This window comes from Phoca vitulina, unplaced genomic scaffold (assembly GCF_004348235.1).
Source record: "Phoca vitulina isolate PV1807 unplaced genomic scaffold, GSC_HSeal_1.0 scaffold2, whole genome shotgun sequence".
In the NCBI taxonomy this organism is placed as follows: Eukaryota; Metazoa; Chordata; class Mammalia; order Carnivora; family Phocidae; genus Phoca; species Phoca vitulina.
In genome coordinates this window covers 25502324-25530182 of record NW_022589705.1, presented here as the reverse complement: position 1 = coordinate 25530182, position 27859 = coordinate 25502324, and the positions used below count along the sequence as shown (strand labels likewise).

At 36.1% G+C, this 27859-nt stretch overlaps 2 protein-coding genes across 2 annotated transcripts in view; one reads left to right on the top strand and one right to left on the bottom strand.

Moving 5' to 3' along the window:
• The window catches only part of BRDT (bromodomain testis associated), a 62806-nt gene extending 36407 nt beyond the window's left edge, over positions 1 to 26399 (top strand). The window contains exons 14-17 of the mRNA XM_032416192.1: positions 2282 to 2382; positions 19107 to 19312; positions 20089 to 20263; positions 26331 to 26399. Coding sequence (XP_032272083.1) covers positions 2282 to 2382; positions 19107 to 19312; positions 20089 to 20263; positions 26331 to 26399 — 551 coding nt within the window. The remainder of the gene's footprint in view (positions 1 to 2281; positions 2383 to 19106; positions 19313 to 20088; positions 20264 to 26330) is intronic.
• LOC116641338 (protein S100-A11-like) lies at positions 608 to 913 on the bottom strand. The gene has a single exon (XM_032419002.1). It carries the CDS (start codon positions 911 to 913, stop codon positions 608 to 610), a length of 306 nt encoding a protein of 101 aa, XP_032274893.1.
• Positions 26400 to 27859: the final 1460 nt, after the last annotated feature.

Below are 27859 nucleotides of genomic sequence, written 5' to 3'. Positions count from 1 at the left end.
ATGTCTCTGTATCTGCCTATCTTTAAATGCTGAAAATAATCTAAGTTGCATCATTAAGCCTTTATCTTTTTACTTTATGGTATTCTAGCCATGTTCCAAAGCCTAGGTTTACTAAGCTAGTAGTGATCCCCTCAACTTTATAGCAGTAGGCTTGTAGGCTTGGAACAGCCTTCCCATTTACCCAGGTCTGCCATACATTGATTATTTTCTACTTATTATAAAGGTTGGATCTATACATTCTGCCTGAGTGATCTTGGTGTCTGTGACTCCTAGTCTCATTTTTACAAATCAAGCATCCAGGCCCCATGCATATTCATACAACTCTACTGAACATCTTTTCTTAAACATCACATAGGCATGTCAAACACAGCATGCCAAAACTGAATTTCCCTATTTTAATCCCCACATTTTAATCTTTCCTCTTTAATTCTCTTTTGCTTTAGAAAACACTGTTGCTTTATTAACTACCAGCAGGACTGGCCTGCATGCGGCAGTGGACACTGGGCTCGGTATGTGTAGGATGTGAGGAGGAGATGATGACTGGGAGGCTGCTTTGAAGGAAAGGGGTTGTCTGGAGGCCAGGTTCAAGAGCCCCTCAGATTCACTTCTAGGAATGGGTAGACCTTGTAAAGGAGTCATGGCAAGCTGTGGCCATGCCACCAGTAAGATTAAGAAATTCCTGGAAATCTAGCTGGCCATCAGAGTTGAGGTCCAGTTTTTCCATCATGCAGTGAAGGATGCCAGGGTCCTTCTGGTTCTTTGTGAAGGCAGCCAGTTCTGTGTTCATGAAGATTAGGAACTCTGTCTTGGAGAGTGCAGTTATTACCCCCCTATCCAGCACACTTCTGGAAACATCGGCTTCTGGAAAGTCGATGCACTGCTCAGTCTCAGTAGGGCTGGACATTTTTGCCATGTCTGCGTGGAGCAGGCGTGGAGCCTGTGACCAGGTGGCAGCCATGCTATTCCTCTTTAACGCTTGATAATAGTGCTGCACCACTTAGCTCAGCAAACTGAGAGTCATTTAGAATTTACTTCTCTTGACATACATACTGTTTCTACTTCTTAAATAATATCTGGCCTGAAGCACAAAAGGGATGTAGTTCTAAACTTAAAGCTTAACTCCCTATTTTTCCATTCCTTGTTGAACTGAGAAAACATAAGTACATTGGGCTATGTAGGGACATACAAATTTAATCTTTGTTCTTTCATTCATGACTCCATTGTAGCTTTTCTCTTGCCCTTCTACGCTCACTCCCATCCCTTAATGTTCCTCTCTTCATCAAGCTTCAACTTCAACTAGTAGGATTTGACCAGAGAATCAGTCAAGGGATTGATGGGTAGTAGAAGTTTAAATCTAAGTTCCTACAATATGTAAGTGGCTAGATTTCTGTGAGCTTGAATCAGTTAATAAAGATAGCAGCTTAGTTTTCATTTGTCTCCTCTGTCCTTTTGCTACTTGTTAGGGCCTGTAGAAAAGAATTAGGGAGAATTGAAAGAGAAATGACCCAAGTAAGTTCATGTATCAGGATGTTCATGGTTGCGTATGACAGAAAAGTCAGTTCAAGATGGCTTGAACGATATAAGTTATTTTGTTAGCATATACAATCACCAGTCCAAAGGTAGGTCAGTCATTTAGGCATGGTTTGACCAAGGCTTAAGCTCTTTTTCTGTAGTTATCTTTACCAATAATAAATGAAATATTGGTATGAAAGTTTAACAGCTAATAGGATTGCATAGTTTGTTCTCTTTACCCCCGAGTCAAGCCAACCTTTTACATTTTATGCTCTTTTCTCCTCACTAGCTATTGTAGATATTTAATGTCTTAGTTCTTCCATTCTTTGTATTTTGTTTTCAATTTCACCAAGAAGTATCTTTCCCTAAGAGCCCTGCATTGGCTTAGGCCTGCTCTTTCCTAAATGACTCACTGGTGTTGGGGTAGCCTAATGAAAACCCATCTCTGGAGCTGAGGTCAGTTTGCGCAGTAGAGGACTGCTATACCATGGGGACAGATGAAACAGATTTTGGTGGGTGAACCACAGTGCGAACTATCCTTAATGTAGACAAAACAAGAGGACATAAATTTCAAGTGAAAAATGTTTATTTTACAGTATAACAGTTCCTCAACTAAGAATATTCCGAAGTTAAACAACATCAAAAAATTAATCATTTTGTTTTCATAGTTTCTGACCTGGGGGCGGGGGCAGGATGGGAGAAAAGGTCAAATTATGGACAAACAATATGAATATATTGATTATACTGTTCTAAAAATGTGTGCATCTAGGTGATTCTGAACAACATTTGAATGGCCTAACTGTGACGCATCAGTCTGGTGATAATGACACAGCGGTGTTAGAATCTGAATGTCAAGTACCTGTGCAGAAGGTAAGAGTGATGTTATTTTTTCCTCACAGATCTTGAAGGGATTTAAAATTGAATATGGAGGTGGCACAAGGGGTATTTTAAGGCTTAACTTGAATGAGATTTTGGATCTCTAAGCCTATTTAATAAAAAAAATATATATATATTTTTTGGCCTATTTTAAAAAAAAAATGTGACTTGTGAGCAACATCTTCCCTATCCCTTCTACCATCAGTTCCCATGCTTATGTTTAATTGTAAGTTCTGTAATGCTGGTATGTGCCAGCTATCCTGATTTTAAAGCATGTCATAAAGCTGTCTTCTAGAATTTGTTATGGGGGATTTCCTAATGGAGTCTTTTGTGCACTTACTCTCAAACTACACATTGATCATTCTTTCAACAAATATTATAGATGTTTGGGATGCACTAGATATATCAGGTATTCTTCTAGGCATTTGAGTCATTCTCAGAAACTTACTGTGAAGGAGATGTTTATATATCCTTCCCTTTTCTCTCCCTCCCTTCCTCTCTTCCATTTTTCCTCTCTTCCTTCCTTTCTTTCTTTTTTCCTTGGAAGTACTTCAGAGGACAACTTTTACTATTCCTAAGTGTTTGGGCACACTTAGGAATATGTACCATTTCACCATAAGGAGCATACTGATTTGGTCCTTGTGTTTTCTTAGAATTTTTAATTTTCTTAGATAATGTACTAATAATTATTGTCATCAAAAATTATGTTGAATTTGGGTATTTTGTTATTCATAAGAATCATATTAAAAAGTGCCTTTTCTGGGGCACCTGGGTGGCTCAGTCGGTTAAGCATCTGCCTAGGACTCAGGTCATGATCCCAGCATCCTGGGATCAAGTCCCACATCGGGCTCCCTGCTCAGCGGGGAGTCTGCTTCTCCCTCTGCCTCTGTTCCCCCACCTGTGCTCTTGTGTGCACTTTTCTCTGTTTCTCTTTCAAATAAATAAAATCTTTTTAAAAAGTGTTTTTTCTGATATCCAACATTAATTTTTTATTTTACTGGTTTTTGTTTTAATAACAAAAGTGTTGCCCATCTCCTTTACGATGGAAAGAATAGTGCCGCAGAATTTCTTATATATTTGGCTTAACTATAATCTTTGTTTCTAACTTATCAAAACTCTTTATAATTTTGACTGACCCAAAATAAAGTTTGAAAAGAATAAGAAAATTTCCAAAAGGGTAAAATAAGCAGCAAAACATCTAGTATATGTCATACTGTTGCAGTTTGTGCCATAGGTAAAAGTGACATGTCTACTTTATTTCTAATGCCTAGCATGTAGCAGAAACTAAAATGTTGAAATGAAAGCTTAAGAAGGAGTAGGACTGTGTGGCTTGTTCTCTTCACAGCAGTTTCCATTCTTAATATTTCCCACCATTGCTCCCTTTAACACTATCAGCAGTGTTACTTCCTATTGAGAAGAGAGGTTATGGAATATCAGTGCTAGAAGAGATTTTTGAGTATTAGTCTATGTGCATAAACTAGAGCTCAGGTGGTTCAAGTATCTTGCCCAAATAAGAGCTGGGACTAAAACAAAAAATTTCAACAAACATTCAACGTCTTGTCTTTTTACTAAGAAACCCTGGCTTTGCCATTCTTCTCTTCAGCCTCAGGAAAAGATCTTTCTTATTACCAAAACAAACTCATCTCTGTTCTTAATTCTCTTGTATTCAGCAGATTTATTGTGGAGGTCTCCTGCCATCTCTATGGTCTCTATTATTCCTTTTTGTCTTAATTTCCCACTACCCATTTTCATCTTAAACCAGGGTTTCTCTGGTTTAGCACTATTAACATTTTGGGCTTGGATAAGTCTGTGTCAGGGGTAGGGCTGTGCATTGTAAAATGCTGAACAGGACCCTTAACCTCTCCCCCACTGGATGCTAGTAGCACCCTTTCCCCCACCCCCATGTGACAACCAAAAGCATCCAGGTACATTGCCAGATGTCTTCCCTGGGCCTAGGGGAATCACCCGCAGGTGAGAACCAGTGCCTTAGTTGTGCCTAGCATCTAGCTTCTCCTCTGTCTCTGCTGTTTGCCCTATCGGAGGAACCAGTGACCTCTAACATTGTTGCATCCTCCCCAAAGTCTTGATAGGGTGAGAAACCAGGATGTTCTACTACTTCTTTATCTGACTGAACATTCACTATGGTGATTTCAGTTTTGGTCTCTCTGCAGATGACTCAAATATGTATGTCTAGTCCTGGCCTCCTATAATTCTTAAACATTTTTGATGACTTCTCAGTGTCCTGCAGCCAAGGAGTTGCTATGTTCTTTGAGTTTTACTTCCAATATGTCTCCTTCTCTATTTCCACCTCATAAACCAGTACTTACTGCCTTTAATCTGAGCTCTTTTTAACATTTCTAACTGGTCCGACTTGAGACCCTCCTTATTCTTTTTTTTTTTTTTTTTTAAGATTTTATTTATTTTTTCACAGAGATAGACACAGTGAGAGAGGGAACACAAGCAGGGGGTGTGGGAGAGGGAGAAGCAGGCTTCCCGTGGAGAAGGGAGCCCAATGTGGGGCTCAGTCCGAGGACCCTGGGATCATGACCTGAGCAGAAGGCAGACGCTTAATGACTGAGCCACCCAGGCACCCCGAGACCCTCCTTATTCTGATCCATTCCACTTTAAGCATTCTTATGTTCCTCTTGATGTGTTCCTCTGATGATTTTACTCATCTGTATGAAACCGCCACTGGTTTCTAAATTTGACTACAGAATGAACATTAAACACCTTTATATTATATGACCCCAGACTAGCTTTTCAGTCTTAACTAGATGCCTTGTAACTAATTGCAACTGAACTATTCATTTCTCCCCAGATACACTAGTAATACCTTTAACTATATTCATTCTTCAATGAGGAATACTTGCCATTCTTATCTCCACCTTTCTAGTCTTCTTATTCTTTGTGATACCTGAAAAACTGTCCTATACTCCAAACCCACATATGAAGTTTACTATCTTAGAATCTGCCAAAATTTCATTGCAATTAAGTAGAAATTTTAGGCACAAAGCTAGTGACCAGTTTTCATCCTTCCTTTATTCCCCGTTTAATATACTGCCAGGTATTACCATGGTTGTTTCAGACCTCTATCTGAAGATGAGATGCTTTAAATGGCTGAGTAGTCATATGAATTCTGCAGCTGGTATTTAGCCTATTCCATGAGTAAGAACAAAATAGGTTTTATTGGTAATATATGGGAAACACTTCTGAAGGACATTTAGCTGACCACTAGGTGATGTCTGACTCCTTTTAATACTTCGGGACAGAAGTTAAAGACCCATGAGTATATCTAGTCATAAATTTTCTTATGCTTTATCTGGGACCCTTGACAAATTTTTCCCTAGTATTTCATGGAAATATATGAAAAGAGCAATTAAGCATACTTATTAAGGAGAAAATTACCAAAAAAAAAAATTTCAACAGAGGATGTTTAGGTATTGTATAATCCTCTTCTTTCCTTACACAGATAGGCAGGTTAACTTTTTTTTTAATTGAGATATAATTAACATACAACATGTTAGTTTTCAGATGTACAACATAATGATTCAGTATTTATATATAATGATTCAATATTTGTATTGTGAAATGATCACCACGATAAGTCTAGTGCCACACAGTTACAAATTGTCTTTCTTGCAATGCAGACTTTTAAGGTCTATTCTGTTAGCAACTTTCAAATATAATTCAGTATTATTAACTATAGTCACCATGCTATACATTACCCCTGCAGGACTTATTTATTTTATAACTGGAAGTTTGTACCTTTTGACGCCCTTCACCCAATTTCCCCACTCCTCACCACCCTCCTCTGTCAGCCACGAATCTGTTCTGAGTTTGGTTTCGTTTGTTTGTTTAGATTCCACATATAAGTGGAAATCATACGTTATTTATCTTTCTGTTTGATTTATTTCACTTAGCATAATGCCCTCAAAGTCAACCCATGTTGTTACAAATGGCAAGATTTCCTTCTTTTTTATGCTATTTTTATTTTTATTTTTTAATTTTTTTATTGTTATGTTAATCCCCATACATTACATCATTAGTTTTAGATATAGTGTTCCATGATTCATTGTTTGTGCATAACACCCAGTGCTCCATGCAGAACGTTTATGCTATTTTTAATTTAACTTTTTGAGGAACTTCCATACTGTTTTCAGTAGTAGCCATACCAGTTTATACTCCCATCAATAGTATGCAAGGATTCCCTTTTCTCTACGTCCTCACCAACACTTGTTATCTCTTGTCTTCTTGATGATAGCCATTCTGACAGGTGTGAGGTGATACCTCATTGTGGTTTTGTTATGTATTTTTCTGGTGACTAGTGATGTTGAGCACCTTTTCATGGACCTGTTGTCCATTTGTATATTTTCTTGGGAAAAATGTTCAGATCCTCTGCCTATTTTTTAAACAGATTGGTTTTTTTTGTTTGTTTATTTGTTTGTTTTGCTATTGAGTTGTATGAGTTCTTTATGCAAGATTGTATTTTGGATATTAACCTATTATCAGATATATGATTTGCAAATATTTTCTCCAGGAGGTGACCTTTATGTTGTTTTCCTTTGTTATACAGAAGCATGTGGCTGTCCAGTTTTCCCAACACCATTTTTTGAAGAGACTGTCCTTTGCCCATTCTATACTCCTCACTCCTTTGTTGTACATTAATGGACCAAATTTGTGTGATTTTATTTCTGGGCTCTATTCTGTTCTAGTGAACTATGTATCTATGTTTAGATCAATACCATACTATTGTTATTACTGTACTCTACTGAACTTAATAGTTCTAATAGGGTTTTATTATTGTTGTTGAGCCTATAAGGTTCTATATATACTATCATGTAATCTGTAAATACTCACAGTTTTACTTCTTTCTGATTTGAGTCCTTTTTATTTATTTTTCCTGCCAAATTGCTCTTATTAGGACTTAAAATACTGTGTTGAATAGAATTGGCAAGAGGGGGCATCCTTATTTTGTTCGTGATCTTAGAGGAAAAGCTTTCATCTTTTCACTGTTCAGTATGTTATTAGCTGTGGGTCATGTCATATATAGCTTTTATTATGTGAGATACCTTACCTCTATGCCCACTTTATTGGGAGTTTTTATCATATAAAAAGCTGTTGAGGCACCTGGGCGGCACAGTTGGTTAAGCGTCTGACTCTTGGGTTTGGCTCAGGTTGTGATCTCAGGGTCATGGGATCAAGCCCCACATTGGGCTCTGTGCTTGGCACGGAGTCTACTTGGTTTCTCTCTCCCTCTGCCCTTCCCCCCTCTTTCAAATAAATAAATTTTGTCACATGCATTTTCTGTATCAATTGAGATAATCATATGATTCTTATTCTTCATTTTATTAATGTGGTATATTGTATTGATTGGTGGATGTTGAACCATCCTTGCATCCCTGGAGTAAATCCTACTTGATTGTAGTGTATGATCCCATTAATGTATTGTTGAATTGGGTTTGCTAATGTTTTATTGAGGACTTTTATATCTATGTTCATCAGGGATATTGGCCTATAATTTTCTTGTGTCCTTACCTGGTTTTGGTATCAGGGTAATGCTGGCTATAAAATGGATTTGGAAGAGTTCCTGTCCTCTTTTTGGGGAGAGTTTGAGAAGGATTGATAGTCTTTAAATGTGAAGCCATCTGTTCTTGGATTTTTGGTGTTTTGGAGGCTTTTGATTACTGACTTAGTGTCCTCACTAGTAATCAGTCTGTTCAGATTTTCTGTTTCATCATCATTCAGTCTTGGGAGATTGTATGTTTCTAGGAATTGATCCATTTCTTCCAGGTTCATTTCATTGACATATAATGGTTCATATTAGTCTCTTATCTTTGTATTTCTGTGGTATCAGTTGTAATATCTCTTTCATTGATGATTCTACTTATTTGAATCCTCTTTCTCTTGGTGAGTCTAGCTAAAGGTTTGTCTATTTTTTTTTATCTTTTCAAAAAATCAGCTTTTAGTTTCATTGATCTTTTCTGTTGTCTTAGAAAACTATTTCTGCCCTGATCTTTGTTATTTTCTTCCTTCTACTAACTTTGGGCTTTGTTCTTCTTTTTCTAGTTCCTTGAGTTATAAAGTTAGGTTATGTGAGATCTTTCTTGTTTCATGATGTATGCATTTATCACTGTAAACTTCCCTCTTAAACTGCTTTTGCTATATCTCATATATTTTGGTATGTAGTATTTCCATTTTCATTTGTCTCAAGATATTTAGTTTTTTTATTTCTTCCTTGAGCCATTGGTTGTTCAGTAGTAGCATGTTGTTTAATGTCCATATTTGTGAATTTTCCAGTTTTAATCTTGTAATTGATTTCTAGTTTCATACTATTGTGGTCAGGAATAATGCTTGATATAATTTCAGATCTCTTACATTTATTCAGACTTGTTTTATGGTATAACACATGATCTGTACTGGAGAATGTGGCAGTTTAACTCTTAGAAGGACCTTCTAGACTTTGCATTGTCCAGTGTCCAATATGGTAGCCACTAACCACATACGGTTATGGAGCCCTTGAAATGTGGCTTGTGCAACTGAGGAACTGAGTTTTAAACCTTATTTTTAAATCAACTTTCAAAACTGATACTCAGTTGAGTTACTGGAAAACTTAAGTATGTTTGGAATAATAGCTTGATTGTGCATATCTACTTTTTCAACTGTACATTTTATGAAATGTGATTGTAAATCAATTGTTTCTAATCAATTTAGCATTCAAATTGAGATGTGCTATAAATATAAAATAAACACCAATTTGGAAGGTTTATAAAAAATATAAAATTATCTTCAAACTTTACACTTGGTGCATATTGAAATAATAATGCTTTGGGTATATTTGGGTAAATACATAAAATGTTACAATTTTTTTTTTTAACTTTTTAATATACTGGCAGATTTTTTTTTTTTACTTTTAATTCCAGTATAGTTAACATACATGTTGTTATTAGTTTCAGGTGTACAATGTAGTGATTCAACAATTCACATTATTCAGTGTTCATCATGATAAGTGTACTCTTAATCTCCCTCAGGTATTTTACCCATCCCCCTATCCACCTCCCCTCTAGTAATCATCTGCTTGTTCTCGATAGTTGAGTCTGTTTTTATGGTTTGTCTCTTTTTTTCTTTGTTTTGTTTCTTAAATTCCACATATGAGTGATTTCACATATGATATATATATATAATAGATATATATAACATATCTATAATGGAATATTATATATAATATATATATCACCTCTTTATCCATCCATTTATCAGTGGACATTTGGGTTGCTTTCACTACTTGGCTATTGTAAATAATGCTGCAGTAAAAATAGGGGTACATTCATCTTTTGGAATCAGTGTTTCATACTCTTTGGGTAAATACCCAGTAATGGAATTGCTGGAATATAGAGTAGTTCTGTTTTTTATTTTTTCGAGGACCCTTCATACTGTTTTACACAGTGGCTGTACCAGTTTGCATCTCTGCCAAAAATAGTACACAACGATCCCTTTTTCTCTATTCCTCACCAGCATTTGTTGTTTCTGGTGTTTTTGATTTTAGCACTTCTGACATGATATGAGGTGATATCTCATTGTGGTTTTGATTTGCATGTTACTGATGATGAGTGCTGTTGAGGATCTTTTCATGTGTCTGTTAGCCATCTGGATGTCTTCTTTGGAGAAATGTCTGTTCATATCTTCTGTCCCTTTTTAAATGTGATTATTTAGGGGTTTTTTGGATTTGAGCTGTGTAAGTTCTTTATATATTTTGGATACTGACCCTTTACTGGATATGTCATTTTCAAATATCTTCTATTCAGTAGGTTGTCTTTTAGTTTTGTTGACTGTTTCCTTTACTGTGCAGAAGCTTTTTATTTTTTGTATAGTTCCAATAGTTTATTTTTGCTTTAGTTTCCCTTGCCTCAGGAGACATCTCTAGAAAAATGTTTCTGTGGCTGATGTTAGAGAAATCACTGCCTATGCTCTTGCCAAGGATTTTTATGGTTTCAGGTTTCACATTTAGGTCTTTAATCCATTTTGGGAGTTTATTTTTTGTGTATAGTGTAAGAAAGTGGTCCAGTTCTCCCAACACCATTTGTTGAAGAGACTGTCTTTCTCCCATTGCATATTCTTGCCTCCTTTCTCAAAGATTAATCATGGGTTTATTTCTGGGCTCTATATTCTGCTCTATTGACCATTGTGTCTGTTTTTGTGTCAGCACCATACTGTTTTAATTGCTGTAGCTTAATAGTATATCTTGAAACCTGGGATTGTGATACTCTCAGTTTCGTTCTTCTTGTCCAAGATTGCTTGGGGTATTTGGGATCTTTTTGGTTCCATATCAAATTTTTTTTATAAAGATTTTATTTATTTGAGAGCAAGAGAGGGAGAGAGAGAGAACAGGAGTGGGGTGAGGGGCAGAGGGAGAAGCCAACTTCCTGCTGAGTAGGGAGCTCAGTGAGGGGCTCGATTCCGGGACTCCAGGATTGTGACCTGAGCTGAAGGCAGATGCTTAACCAACTGAGCCACCCAGGCACCCCTGGTTCCATACAAATTTTAGGATTATTTTTCTAGCTCTGTGGAAAATGCTGTTAATATTTCATAGGGATTGCATTAAATCTGTAGATTGCTTTGGGTAGTGTGGACATTTCAACAATATATTTCCTTCCAATTCATGAGCATGAAATACCTTTCTATTTGTTTGTGTCATCTTCAGTTTCTTTTATCAGTATTTTATACTTCTTAGAGTACATGTCTTTCACCTCCTTGGTTAAGTTTATTCCTAAGATGTCTTACTATTTTTGGTGCAATTGTAAATGGGATTGTTTTCTTAGTTTCTCTTTCTGCTACTTCATTATTAGTGTATAGAAATGCAATGGATTTCTGTATATTGAGTTTTATTTGTATATTGATTTTATTGTACCCTGTGACTTTACCGAATTCATTTATCATTTCTAGTAGTTTTTTTTGTGAAGTGTTTGGGGTTTTCTAAATATAGTATCATGTCATCTGCAAATAGTGAATGTTTTACTTCCTTACCAATGGCGATGCCTTTTATTTCTTTCTCTTGTCTGATTGTTACAATACTAGGACTTTCCAACTGTGTTGAATACAAGCGGTGAGAGTGGACATCCTTGTCTTTTTCCTGATCTTAGGGGAAAAGTTTCTATTTCATTTATTTCTCCTCTAATCTTTATCATTTCCTTCCTTCTGCTGACTTTAGGCTTTGTTTGTCGTTATTTTTCTAGCTTCTTTAGGTGTAAGGTTAGGTTGTCTATTTGAGATTTCTTGTGCATCTGGAAGTAGGCCTGTATTGCTAAAAACTTCCCTCTTAGCATCCCAAAGATTTTGGACCATTGTGTTTTCATTTTCATTTGTCTCTACACATTTTTTGATTTCCTCTGATTTCTTGGTAGACACATTGATTGTTTAGTAGCATGATGTTTAACCTCCATGTATTTGTGTTCTTTCCAGATTTTTTCTTGTGGTTGACTGCTAGTTTCATAATGTTTTGGTCAGGAAAGATGTAGGACATGACTTTGATCTTTTTGAATTTGTTGAGATTTATTCTGTGGCCTAACATGTGATCTGTACTGGAGAGTGCTGTGTTTGCACTTGAAAAGAATGTGTATTCTGCTGGTTTAAGATGGAATGTTCTGAATATATCTTGTTGGCTCCATCTGATCCAATGTGTAATTCAAAGCCACTGTTTCCTTGTTGATTTTGTGTTTGGATGATCTATCCTTGATGTAAGTGGGGTGTTAAAGTCCCCTACTATGTTGTATTGCTATTGATTATTTTGTTATTAGCTGCTGTATGTATTTGGGTGCTCCCATGCTGGGTGCATAAATATGTACAATTGTTATATCTTCTTGTTGAATTGTTACCTTTATGATTATATAGTGTCCTTTGTCTCTTGTTTCAGTCTTTGTTTTAAAGTCTGTTTTGTCCACCCGTAACCAGCAAGGATATTGAAGCAGTAATCAAAAATCTCCCAACAAACAAGGCCCAGGGCCAGATGGCTTCCCAGAGGAATTCTACCAAACATTTAAAGAAGAATTAATACCTTTTCTTCTGATACTGTTTCAAAAAATAGAAATGGAAAGAAAACTTCCAAACTCATTTTATAAGGCCAGCATTACCTTGATCCCAAAACCAGACAAAGACCCCACCAAAAAGGAGAATTACAGACCAATATCCCTGATGAACGTGGATGCAAAAATTCTCACCAAAATACTAGCCAGTAGGATCCAATAGTACATTATAAGGATTATTCACCACGACCAAGTGCAGTTTATTCCTGGGCTGCAAGGTTGGTTCAACATCTGCAAATCAATCAATGTGATACACTACATTAATAAAAGAAAGGACAAGAACCATATCATCCTCTCAATAGATGCAGAAAAAGCATTTGACAAAGTACAGCATCCTTTCTTAAAAGCCATCTATGAAAAACCCACAGCGAATATTCTTGTCAATGGGGAAAACCGACAGCTTTTCCCCTAAGGTCAGGAACACAGCAGGGATGTCCACTATCACCACTGCTGTTCAACACAGTACTAATGATGTACTATATGTTGGCTAACTGAACATAATAAAAAAAGATTATAATAAAAAATATTTTAAAAATTACACACACACACAAAAATGTCTATGCTACCTAGAGCAATCTATTCATTCAGTGCAATCCCTATCAAAATACCATCAATTTTTTTCACAGAGCTGGAACAAATAATCCTAAGATTTGTATGGAACCAGAAAAGACCCCAAATAGCCAAAGGAATGGTGAAAAAGAAAACCACAGCCAGTGGCATCACAATTCTGGACTTCAAGCTCTATTACAAAGCTGTAATCATCAAGTCAACATGGCACTGGCATAAAAACAGACACATCAGTGGAACGGAATAGAGAACCTCAGAAATGGCCCCTCAACTCTATGGTCAGCTCATCTTTGACAAGGCAGGAAAGAATATCCAATGGAAAAAAGTCTCTTCAACAAATGATATTGGGAAAATTGGACAGCCACATGCAGAAGAATGAAACTGGACCATTTCCTGACACCATACACAAAAATAGACTCAAAATGGATGAAAGACTTAAATGTGAGACAGGAATCCATCAAAGTCCTTGAGGAGAACACAGGCAGCAACCTCTTCGACCTCAGCCACAATAACTTCTTCCTGGAAACATCACCAAAGCCAAGGGAAGCAAAGGCAAAAATGAACTATTGGGCTATTGGGACTTCATGAAGATAAAAAGCTTCTGCACAGCAAAGGTAACAGTCCACAAAACTAAAAGAAAATCTATGGAATGGGAGAAGATATGTGCAAATGGCATATCAGATAAAGAGCTAGTATCCAAAATTTATAAAGAACTTAAGCTCAATACCCAAAGAACAAATAATCCAATCGAGAAATGGACAGAAGACATGAACAGACATTTCTGCAAAGAAGACATCCAAATGACCAACAGTCACATGAAAAAGTGCTCAACATCACTCGGCATCAGGGAAATACAAATCAAAACCACAATGAGATACCACCTCACACCAGTCAGAATGGCTAAAATTAACAAGTCAGGAAATGACAGATGTTGGCAAGGATGCGGAGAAAGGGGAACCCTCTTACACTGTTGGTGGGACTGCAAACTGGTGCAGCCACTCTGGAAAACAGTATGGAAGTTCTTCAAAAAGTTGAAAATAGAGCTACCCTACGACCCAGCAATTGCACTACTGGGTATTTACCCCAAAGATACAAATGTGGTAATCCAAAGGTGCACCTGCACCCCAATGTTTATAACAGCAATGTCCACAATAGCCAAACTATGGAAAGAGCCCAGATGTCCATCAACAGATGAATGGATTCAGAAGGTGTGGTATATGTATACCATGGAATATTACCCAGCCATCAAAAAAAACGAAATCTTGCCATTTGCAATGATGTGGATGGAACTAGAGGGTATTATACTAAGGGAAATAAGTCAGAGAAAGACAATTATCATATGATCTCACTCCTATGTGGAATTTAAGAAACAAAACAGGATCAAAGGGGAAGAGAGGAAAAAATAAAACAAGATGAAACCAGAGGGGGAAGATAAACCATAAGAGACTCTTAGTCTCAGGAAACAGAGGGTTGCTGGAGTGGAGGGCGGGTGGGAGGGATAGGGGGGCTGGATGATGGATTTTGGAGGGTATGTGTTGTGGTGAGTGCTGTGTATTGTGTAGGAGTGATGAATCCCAGACCTGTACTCCTGAAACAAATAATACATTATTTGTTAATAAAAAAATTTTAAATTAAAAATTAAAAAATAAAAGAGGGGCATTACAGGGTAGACATTTAATGAAATAACTATAGCTTCAACAGGAATATTAAGTACAGTGGATTTTTTTTCACACTGAAAATGTGTGGCAGTAAAGAATACGATGACTAATGACTATTTGTACAGTTTGAGGTAACTAATTGCGATGTTTTCATGACCAGCAGTTTTACCCACCATTACTTTCGTACCATGAGGGCAAATGTCAACACAGTGAAAACGGTGTGAATAATGTCTCAGTATTATTATGGAAACAGTTTTGATCCTGTGGACCCCCTAAAAATGTCTCAGGACCTTTAAGGATCCATGGATCACATTTTGAGAACCACTGCTGTATAGGAATCTATTGCAAGAAATATACCACACTAAATTTTAAAAAATTTAAAAAAATAAAGTCTGTTTTGTCCAATACAAGTATTGCTCCCGACTTTCCTTTCTCTTCCATTTGCATGATAAATGATTTTCCATCCTTTCACTTTCAATCTGCATGTGTCTTTAGTATGAAATTAATCTCTTGGAGACAGCGTATTGGTGAGTCTTGCTCCTTTATATCCATTCCATCACCCTTTGTCTTTTGATTGGAGCATTTAGTCCATTTTCATTCAAAGTAATTATTGATAGGTATGGCCTTGATGCCATTTTGTTGCTTGTCTTATGGTTATTTTTGTAGGTCTTCCCTGTTCCTGATTTTTCTTGTTCTCTTCTCGCATGGTTGCTGGCTTTCTTTAGGGATAGACTTGGATTCTCTTCTCTTTATTTTTTTGCATATCTATTACTGGTATTTAATTTTTCATTACTATGAGGTTTGTATATAACATCTTATGCATATAGCAGTGTATATTAAGTTGATGGTCCTTTAGGCTGAACCTGTTCTTTACTCCTCTCCATCCCCACCTCCCCACAACACTAAGTTTTAGGTATATGGTGTCATACCTTACATCCTTTTATTTTGTGAATCCCTTGACTGATTTTTATAACTATACTTAATTTGACTGCTTTTGTGCTTCCTATTTTTTTTACTCCTACTTACAGTCTTCCTTCCACTAAAAGAGTCCCTTTTAATATTTCTCACAGGGCTGGTTTAGTGGTGATGAATTCCTTTAACTTTTCTTTGGGAAACTCTCTCTCCTTTTTCTGAATGATAGGCTTGTTGGATAGAGTATTCTTGATTGCAGATGTTTTTTTCTTTCAGCATGTCGAATATATCATGCCACTTTCTTCTTGACTGTATAGTTTCTGCTGAAAAATTAGCTGATATCCTTATGGGGTTTTCTCTTGTATGTTTTCTTTTCTCCTGAAGCTTTTAAAAGCAATTTTAATTACTATGTGTCTTGGTATGGACCTCATTGGATTGATTTTGTTGGGGGCTCCCTGTGCCTCCTGGATCTGGATTTCTGGTTCCTTCCCCATATTTGGGAAGTTTTCAGTTATTATTTCTTCAATTATATTTCTTCAAATAAATTTTCTCCCCACTTTTCTGTCTCTTTTCTTTATTATTCTTTATTATGCTTGGTGGGTATTGCTGAGTTCCTTAAGTCTCGTTTCATCTTTTATTATTACTATTTTTTTTGTCTCTCTCCTTTTCAGCTTGTTTTCCATCACTCTATCCTCCAGGTTGCTGATCTGTTCTTTTGATTCCCCTAGCCTACTATTTCTTCCTTCTAGTTTATTTTTAATTTCACTTACTGAGTTCCTCTTCTCTGGTTGGTTCCTTTTTTTATGTTTTCTCTCTCTTTCTTAATGGTTTCACTGAGGTCTTTCACTCTTGTCTGAAATCCAGTGAGTATCTTTATGACCAATACTTTAAATGCTCAATCAGTCGTATTACTTACCTGTTTCATTTTAGGTCTCTTCCTATGTCCTGTTCTTTCATTTGGGACATATTCCTCTTTCTTCTCATTTTGTCTAATTCTGTCTGTTTCTTTGTATTATGAAAGTCAGCTACATCTCCTTCACTTGAAAGTAATGGGCTTTTGAAAAAGAGGTCCTGTAGTGCTCTGCAGTGCAGTGTCTCCTGTTCACCAGAAACTGGCATTTCAGGGGTGTCTCCTATATGCATTATATAGGGCCTACAGTTATGGCTAAGTGACATTTGCCTTCAGTCCAGTTATCTGCAATGGCTCACTTTGCCTGTTGTAGGCAGGATTTGGTTCCAGTTTGTTAGTGAGCGAGTCTTCGGTTGCCTCAGGTTTGAGTTGAGTCAGACCAGGCATTTGCCATAGAGGCAGTAGCATAGAACTGCTGGGTGCTTTCCCTGTGTTTTGCCCTGATGAGCTTTCATTGGTGGTTGGGTCCTGCAGCCAGACTAGATGTCTGGCCCCAGCCCATGGCTGGGGCTGCAGTTGGACTGGTGTGTGTGTGTTTATTTTCCCCTCTCCCCAGGGCAGTGGTCACTTTGGAGTGGTACTGGTCTCTGTCAGGGCTGCTTGCACACTGCCAGGCTTGTGGCATCACTTTGTATTGTCTTCTGCCAAGGGCATATTGGAGGGGGCAGGTACACAGGAGAATGCAAGGCAGGGCATGGTGCCAGCAAGAGCCACATAAGTTCACTGGACTGGGATCAAGGCAAGCTGGGTTTTAGGGTGCAGGTTTGCAGAAGCATGGGGGCAGAGCGAGGGGTGTTAGCAAGTTATGTGGAGAATGTTGTGGTCATGCTGGTTCCGGTGTCTAAGCTGGGGGTGAGGGGAGGGGAAATGGTACAGACCAACTCCTTTGTTCCTGGAAAAGTCTGTCATTGATTCCTGCCCCTCTAACTCATCTCAAGCACACACTCTGTGATGAGTAAACAAATCTCCCTCCCATATATATATATACACACCAGGTGTTTTTCAAACTGGTGCTTCTATTGCTGTATCTCCACAGTGCTGTTTGTTGTACTCATCTTTAAGGACTTGGACTGTACTCTCCCAGTTCTCCCACAGAGACCTCTGAGTTTTAATGTTCCAAGTGTTAAAGACCTGCTGATTGTAAGAACTTATGAAATTCTGCCTCTCTGGTTTTGAAAGCCAAATATTGTGGTTCATCTTCCTGGTGCCTAGGGTGTCTGTTTCTTTCCCCTGCCCATGCTCAGCATTCCTCCCTCCCACAGACAGTCCCACAGAGAGTCCAATGGGTCTGTTTAGTCCCCCACCATCTCTTGGCCCTTCCTACCCTACTGTGGCCTCTTCTCTATATTTAGCTGGGTAGAGTCTGTTCTGCCAGTCTTTGAGGTCATTTTCTGGGTTATTTACACTGAAGTGTATGTTATCTATTTGTATCCATGTGGCAAGGTGAGCTTAGGATCCTCCTATTCTGCCTTCTTCCAGATATAATCCCTGTACTGGAAAATTTTATTTTTTATTTTTTAAAGATTTATTTATTCACTTGAGAGAGAGAGAGTGCATGCGAGTGTGTGCGCATGAGTGCGGGGGAGAAGGGGTGGGGCACAGGGAGAAAGAGACTCTCAAGCAGACTCAGGAAGCACAGAGCCTGACTCAGGGCTCGATCCCACGACCCTGAGATCATGACCTGAGCTGAAACCCAAGAGTTGAACACTCAACCAACCAAGCCACCCAGTCACCCCTGTACTGGAAAATTTTAAACTACATATATTTCTATTGGGTTGCATGGATCTAGATCATGATAGAACTCATTTAAGAAGAGTGGTCACAGTCAGTTAATTTTTTAAGAAAGGAAAGACAAAGGTATGTCACAGGGTTCCCAACAAATACTGTGCCATTCTTATGGCATTATCTTTCTTTGCCTCTTATTAATGATTTGTATATTTGGTTTATTTTTCATATGGGACCATAAATATCTTTTTTTACATGACTGGTTTACTTAGTTTTATATTCCTTGCAGATTCTCATACTCTATGTTAGAGTTGACCCTTGAACAACACAGGTTTGAACTGTTGGGTCCACTTATAATAAGTCAGTTTTTTCGATACAATACAGTATTGTAAATATATTTTCTCTTCATTACAATTTTCTCAGGAACGTTTTCTCTTCTCTAGCTTACTTTATTATAAGAATACAGTATATAATACATATAACAGAAAATATGTGTTAATCGACTGCTAATGTTACTGGTTAAGGCCTCCCGTCAACAGTAGGCTGTTAGTAGTTTTTTCAGGGAGTCAGAAGTTATACATGGACTTTTGACTATGCAGGTGTCAGCACCCCTAATCCCCATGTTCAATGGTCAACTGTATATGTACATTAAATTGAAATAATTGGTAAGCATTCTATTTTAATTTGGTCTTAGATGATTAATGAGTTTAGTTTATCTGTTATCATATTTTCATATTTTTCATAATTTAATAAAATTATATGAAGGCCTTAGAATCTTAATTTGATCTATTACTGTGTCAAAAAATACTGTTTTCCTTCCAAAATGTGGTTGACATCTGTAGACACAAACTAAATCAAATATTTTTTTAGGATATAAAGATCAAGAATGCAGACTCTTGGAAAAGTTTAGGCAAACCAGTCAAAACATCTGGTGTACTGAAATCCTCAGATGAGCTCTTCAACCAATTTAGAAAAGCAGCAATAGAAAAAGAAGTAAAAGCTCGAACACAGGAACTAATACGGAAACATCTGGAACAGAATACAAAGGAACCAAAAATATGTCAAGAAAATCAGAGGTCTGTAACTTACTGGATTAGAGGCTGGGAGATAGTCTTTTTTTTTTTTTCATTTATCAATTTCCTTTTATTTATTTTTATTTTATTTTTAAAGATTTTTATTTATTTATTTGAGAGAACGCGCACACAAGAACAGGGTGAGGGGCATAGGGAGAAGAAGACTCCCCACTGAGCAGGGAGCCCAATAAGGGGCTCGATCCCAGGACCCTGGGATCATGACCTAAGCTGAAGGCAGACGCTTAACCGACTGAGCCAGGCACCCCTCAACTTCCTTTTATTTGTTCAAATATTCATTCATGTCTGCTTGCATTGATTATGTGTAGCAATCTCCATTCCCTATGGTAGACATGTAATTTTAAATACATTTCTTTTTTGTCAAGTGATCATGATTTAGCCATTTAGTAGAACACAAAGCCAATTACGATTGCAAAAAGTACATTTTTATTGATTTTTTAACTGACAAGTAACATCTACTTTGAAGAGAATAGAAATTATCAAGTGATTAAGCTATTAAAGATACTAATATAACTAAATCATGATGATATCATTATTTTCCAGAAATGTTTCCATTCTGTGTGAAAGAATATAGTAGTACACCTTGGTTAGTTTCCATAACATTCTCTTTGTTAATATAGATTGCCTTTGCAAAATTTGACATCATAACATATGAAAAAGGGGATCTAAAACATTGCTTTATATTTGTAATTTAACATATCTTTGTAATGAAAACTTTTAAGGAACTTGAAACCTACTTTGAGCTATACTGTTTCTTTAAGGGACCTTGGCTTCACTCAAGAATCTTTTTCAAATAAGACACAAAACCAGTACCTTGGAGAAGAACAGAAAGAACATCAGCAGTCTTCGGAAGCTCAAGATAAATACAAACTCTGGCTTCTCAAAGACCGTAATTTAGCGAGGGAGAAAGAGCAAGAGCGGAGGAGGAGAGAAGCAGTAAGTAAATATTAGTTTACTAAATCTAACTAAGGAAAGATTTAACAGAGCAGTATCTTCTACAAGTTCAAAGATACATTCAGGGTAGTTTTCAGTGACTGTGGATTTACATCTTTAGTGAGGACAGAATTCTAAAATCAGAGCCTAAAATATTTTATAGTTAGAGACACAGAGTGTAATCATAATGTATGGTCATGGAGCTACTAGAATATGTAGGTTCAAATCCTAGTTCTGCCATTTACTAGACTTTTGGGCTTGGGCAATTTATTTAACCTCTCTGTGCCTCAATTTCCTTGTCTGTAAAGTGGGAATAATAATACCTGTTGTGAAGATGGAATGAATTTACACGTAGTAATAAACACAAAGGAACATTATTGGCACATAAGTAGAGTGGTTTATCACGTACTGTTACTAACTCTTGAAAAATCCATAAACTATTGATAAATTGTGGCCAAAAGTTATGCCATCTATCCCAGGTCGGTGTTTTAGTTGAACACTAGATAAAGAAGTTAACTTGTATTATAAGTCAATTATATCTTAAATTGGAAAGGAAAAAAAACTGACATGTTTAAGAGTCTTGATATACAGAAAATAATGTTTAAAAACTAGAATTGATTCTTTCATCCATGGATTATTTAGAAGTATATTAGTTTCCAAATATTTGGGAATTTTCTGGCTAGTAATTTCTGTTAGTGATTTCTAATTGAATTCCAGTGTAGTCAAAACTATATAACATCTTAAATTCATTAAGACTTTTTTAATGGTCCACATTATGGCCTACGTTGGTAAATATTCTGTGTGCACATGAGAAGAATGTGTATTCTGCTGTTGAGTAAAAACAGGCCAAGTTGGTTGATAGTGTTGTTCAAGACTCCTATCTATATTCTTGCTGATGTTCTGCCTGCTTATTCTATCAAATATTGAGAGGGGGCATTGCCATCTATGATTATATAGTTGTAGATTTGTCTTTTTATCCTTGTAATTCTGTCAGTTTTATTTCATCTATTTTGAAAGTGTATTGTTAGATATATAGACATTTAGGATTTTTATGTCCTCTTGATTAATCCCCTTTTCATTACAAAATGATCTTCTTGATTCCTGATGATATTATTTACTCTGAAATTTACTCGGAAACATATCCGTTTCACCTTTTGTATAACTTATATTGGCATGGTGTAAAAAATGTTTTCCTCCTTTTACTTTTAACCTATCTGCATTTTGATATTTAAAGTGAGTTTCATGTAGGCAACATGTGGTGAGGTGTTGCTTTTTTTGTTTTTTTAAATCCAATCTCTGCCTTTTATACAAGTCTTTAGACTGACTACATTCAATATGATTATTGATAGGTTAAGTTTAAGTGCAACATCTTATTTCTTTTCTGTTCTTGTTAGCTCTTTTTTTCCTACATTCTTCTAATCATGTATTTTTATGATTCTATTTTATTTGCTTCATTGGCTTATTATCAGTAACACTGTTATTTGATGGTTGCTTTAGGGTTTGTAATACATACTTTAGCTTAACACAGTGTTCCTGTGAGTAATGCTATACCACTTTGCATTTGGTAGAATAACCTTACAGTGGTGTACTTCCATTTCTCCCCTCCCAGCTTACATGCTAATGTTTAAGTAGTCAAATTATCTTTTTAAAAATCTTAGGGGCACCTGGGTGGCTCAGTTGGTTAAGCATCTGCCTTCAGGTCATGATCCCAGGGTCTTGGGATCGAGCCCCGCATCAGGCACCCTGCTCAGTGGGGAGTCTTCTTCTCCCTCTCCTTCTGTCCTTCCCCCCTACTTGTGCTCTCACTCCCCCCACCCTCAAATAAATAAAATCTTTTTTAAAAAGTTCTAAATAAATTAAAATTTTATATTTACCTATGTAGTTACCATTTCCAGTACTCTTCATTCATTTAGATCCAGATTTCCAAATGGTATTAATTTTCGTTTCTCCTAAAGGACTTTTAACATTTCTTATAGTGTGGGTCAGTTGGTGATGAATTCTTTCAGCTTTTGTATATCTGAAAATAACTTTATTTGGCCTTTTTATATCAGTAATAGACTTTATCTTTTAGAACATTTTAGATTCACAGCAAAATTGAGCCCGAAATACAAAGAGTTCCCACATACTCCTCCCATGCCCCCATCAACGCATAACCTTCTACACTATCAGCATCCCATGATCCATGAACCAGTATTGACACCACATTGATACATCACTGTCAACCTTAGTTTCTATCAAGCAAAATCCATAGTTTACTTTAGGGTTCACTCTTTGTGTTGTGCTTTTTATGGGTTTGACAAATATGTAATGACATAGATCAGTCATTACAATACCATCAGAATAATTTCCCTTTCTTAAAAGTCCCCTGTATACCTCCTATTAATCCCTTCCAACCACTCATCTGTTTATTATCTCCATAGTTTTGCCTTTTCCAGAATGTCATATAGTTGGAATCATACAATATATAGCTGTTTCAGATTGGTTTCTTGCACTTTAGTAATATGCATTTAAGGTTCCTCTATGTCTTTTTGTAGTTTGATAGCTCATTTCTTTTTGTCTGAATAAATACTCCCAGTATATGGATGTATGACTGTTTATCCATTCACCTATTGATAGACATCTTGGTTGCTTCCAGCTTACAGCAATTACAGTAAACTGCTATAAACACTTGTGTGCAGGTTTTTGTGTTTTAAACTTGCCTTTATTTTTTTAAATATACTTTTTGCTGGATGTAGAATTCTAGATTGTTAGTGTTTTTTCTTTCAGTACTTTAAAGATGTTCTTCACTAGCTTCTTGCTTGCTTTGTTTCCAGTGAGAAATTTGGTATCTTTGTTTTGTATAAAACATGCCTTTCGTCTGGCTGCTTTTAAGTTTTATTCATCACTGGGTTTTTGTCTGTTGTTTTTGTACTTTGTCGGGCTTATTGGAGATGTGTGTTTATTGTTTCCATCAAGCTTGGAAAATTTGGGGCCATTATTTCTTCATATTTTTTCTTTTTCCTCTTTTCCTCCTTTGAGCAATCACTTATTAGGTCACTTGAAGTTGTCCCACACTGATGCTCTTTTAATTTAAACAAATTTTTTTTCTCAGGGTGCCTGGGTGACCCACTTGGTTAGGTGTCCAACTCATGATTTTGGCTAAGGTCATGATCTCACAGATTGTGGGATCAAGCCCTGTGTTGGGCTCTGCAATCAGCAGGGAGTCTGCTTGGGATTGTCGCTCTCCTTCTGCTCCCTCTGCTCGCTCATGCTCGCTCTCTCTCTCAAATAAATAAATAAAATAATAAAACAATTATTTTCTTCTTTTCAATTTGCTTCAATTCACTAATCTTCAATGTCTAATCTGCTGTTAATTCCATCCAGTGTATTTTTCATCTAAGACATTGTAGCTGTCATCTTTAAAAGTTCAATTTGAGTCTTTTAAAAATGTTTTTTGTATTTCTATTAAGTTTTTGAGCAAATGAAATACAATTATAACCTATTTCAATGGGCTTCTGCTAATTCTGCGATCTCTGTCAGCTCCAGGTAGTTTCAGTTGATTGATTGGTCTCTTTATGGAAATGTTTTTCTGCTTCTTTATATGGTAATCATTGATGCCAGATGTTGAGTTTTACCTTCTTGGGTCCTGGATATTTTTGTGATCCTGGGAAAGATGCAGGAATTCATGGGACATTCAGGAACGTAGTTTGAGAAAAAAAAGCCATTGACTTTGGCTGTATATTGATTATAATACAAATGAATTTACTAAGGAATAATGTACAAAAGTTTTGTCAGCTTCTTATTTTGTAATACTAAGGTAGAAATAAACTGCATTTGGCAGTGTTGTAACATGTGGTAGAGTTTACAACAATGTGGTCTTACAGAAATTTCTAAAGATTTAAATAACTAAACTTAAACATTTTAATTTAACTTTTTTATATATTTCTTGTACTTTTTTAGGAGCTCATAATTTTTCATTAGTACTTAGCTAGAAGTATTTTCCTCTAGTGACTTAGGAATTTTTCCTGTTGGTTCTCACAAGGGCCTCACTTCAGGCACCGATAAGTGATTTCTCAGCAACTTACTTGCTACCTAACAACCCAGTGAGGTAACCCAATATAATTTCTAATATCCTAAGCACTTTTCTGGAACTTGTCTAGACCTGGAATCCACTGAAATGTAACTAACACTGTATCTAGCAGCTTTGATAACAAACAACCTGATCTTGGATCTGCCTACTATCATTTTTGACAACACAAACTCTTATGTTGCTGCTAATTTATAGATCTATACTCGAAAAAGATATAACTTGACACCTAGCAGAGCTTCCATGAATTCACCTCATGCCAGTTCCCTTGACCAAGTATTCAATCCTAAATGAGAATGGTTGAGGTGTATATATTAGGTTATGATGATAGCTGCAGGGAGTGTTAGTTATGTAAATCATGGTATCAAAGGTTAGTTGGTGTAGAAAATAACAGTTCCGTATCAGTAATTATCCCACACATGCAGATTTTATTCAAGATGGAAGACAGTCTGAAATAAAGTACTTTTAAAATAAAAACAAGTTTCATTACATATTATTAGGATTTTGCAGTATGTCTGGATACTTACAGGAATATATCACATAATATTTACATGAGGACAGTGTATCCAACTCTCATATTGGAGGGTTAAAATAGAACTTGGGGGAACTCTCTGGGCTAGACATTTGGCATCCTAAGTTGGCATTAGGAAAGTAGCCTGGGTTATGATTTAAGAATTTATCTTTTTATTTCTATGGCATATTTAAAGCAATATTTGTAGCTTTCAAGAGTCACACTTAACTTTTTAATTTCCTTTTGGTAGATAAGTCATAATTTCAAATCATCTCCCACATAGCCAATGGGAATACTGATTCTCATCCAGGAAGTCAACCAATTGGTTGCAGATTGGCACATTTACCTACAACTCTGGGCTGTTACTATTTACTGATTTAAAAAAACAAACAATTTTTAAAGATTTACTTATTTTAGCAAGGGGGGGACCAGAGGGAGAAGGAGAGGGAATTCCAAGCCAACTCCACACTCAGCGCGGAACCCAAAGTAGGGCTCAATCTCACAACACTGAGATCATGACCTGAGGCTAAACCAAGAGTCGGATGCTTAACCAACTGCGCACCACTGAGGTACCGCAAAAAACATTTTTAAAAATTATAGTTGGTGTCATTTTGGATGCCATCACATGAACATTTAGAGAAGGCTTCAGAATATAAGAAACATTTATTTCCTTTGCCTTATTTATTTATTTTAGATTTTATTTATTTATCTGAGAGGGTAAGAGAGTGAGCAGGGGGGCGGGAGGGGCAGAGAGAGAGGGAGAGGGAGAAGCAGACTCCTCACCAAGCAGGGAGCCCGACTTGGGGCTTGATCCCAGGACCCTGAGATCATGACCTGAGCCGAAGGCGGACGCTTAACCAACTGAGACACCTAGGCACCCCTATTTCCTTTGTCTTAATTAGACTTTTGTTTACTTTAGCTATTTTTAATGCCTTTTTAGCATTTAATGAACAATGTTGTACTGAGTGTTATACATGCAATTTGGTTTGATTTTCATAAATACCTATATATAAAATAAACTTGGTTAAATAATTTGCCTTAGGTTACACAGTAAGTGGCAGAATCCAGGAAAGCCTGTAGCTTTAATGTTACATATTATAGTTTCCTCAAATAGTTAGAGATACTGGACCATTCAGAAAATAATTTTATGTGTCTAGTGTTATGTTGGTTGTAGAGATAAATGAAACAATATAATCTCAGTTCATGTCAGTATTAATATTCTGTCAACACTGAGAGTTTTCTCTCTTATTTGGAGAAGTTAAACTTGTTCTTAGTGTTCTTGTAAGTTTTAAGTTTTATTTATCACATGAACAATAATTTAACAAAAATCAGTATTTGAAGAGAAATAGAAAATTACATAAACTCGTTATGTTAAATAAATTGTGTTCATGTTATATAATCTGTTCCAAATGTTGTGATCATTTTTATACAGTTCTAATGAAGGCATAAATTTTTTAAAAGTAACATTGAATTTTTTTTCCTTCTTTCTACAGATGGCTGGTACCATTGATATGACTCTTCAAAGTGACATTATGACAATGTTTGAAAACAACTTTGATTAAAACTTATTAACCATCAACTTAAAATGAGTGATCTAAAAGATTAAAATGCATATGGTAAAATGATTGCTTTCAAACACCAAGATACCAATCTTATATTGTATTTTGACTGCTCTAAAATGATTAAACAATTTTCACATATATTTTTAATAGCTATATGTTCATTTTCTAAATGGTATAATTTACAGGAAATTTTATAATTTTGGATCTGAAGCCTTCTCTAAATGTTCATGTGAATTGAATAAATTCCCAGATGCTATTCATTTTATAAATAATTGTCTGCTATGTATTATAGGCCCTGTCTAAGCAGTGAAAATCCAAGAGATAGCCCCTTCTTGTTTAAAAATGAAATATATATAAAAGTGTATCAAAAACAGCCCCTGTTCAGTTTTTAACTTTTAAAACAAATACCTATCTGCCTTAAAATATTTAGAATCTCTAACAAATAATACTTGTTTTTTTCTGTCAGGTTATGTAAGATTCTCTGCTGATTCTGTTTGCAAAATTTATATTGAAATTTAGTTTAAAGAGAATGTTACCTATGGTTTGGATGATGTTAAATTTGAGCAAAATAATAGTAAATATTATGATGTAAGTTTCTATAGGAACTTATACAGTTCTTAGATGCATATGTGATAGCATTGAATGTTTACATTTTTATTTAACTATGTAGTCTTTAAATCTGTAAATTATTTTTGTTTCATCATTCTCAAGTTGCAATTATGTATAAATCATGTGTATCCACTTCATATATTTTAACATTTTGGACTCTTGAAGTGTAACATGATTCAGGCCCCTTTATAATACCATCTAAAGTAAAAATTCAGAGTGTGTATTATAGAGAGAAAGAGAAAAAGTTTTCTTGACTTCATTTGTTTTTATAATCAATATAATTTTTTTGAAATAGCTACATGACAGCCATTTTAAAAATATGATCAACTAGTGGCTAAAATGGTGGTGAAACCTTCATGAAACATAGCTAGAATTAAAGTGGTAGTCATATCCATTCAACTATAGCTCTTTTTTTTTTAGATTTTATTTATTTATTTGAGAGAGAGAGAGAGAGCACAAGCCAGGGGGAAGAGGCAGAGGGAGAAGTAGGCTCCCCACTGAGCAGGGAGCCTGATATGGGGTTCAATATGGGGCTTGATCCCAGGACCCTGGGAGCATGACCTGACCGGAAGGCAGATGATTAACGGACTGAGCCACCCAGGCGCCCTTCAACTATGGCTATTTTTAAGAAAGGAATTAGTATGTATATACTAAGTAGTTTGCATTGTTATTTTCCTAAAAGATCATCATAGATTAGATTTATCTCTATATTTTAGCATATATTTATTTTTAGGACGATACATCAGATGCACATAGTGGTTAGTTCTAGGTGATGGAATTACAGGGTGTTTGTGTTTTTCATTTAAGACATTTCAGTATTTTCTGGTTCTTTTTAATATTATGTAATACTT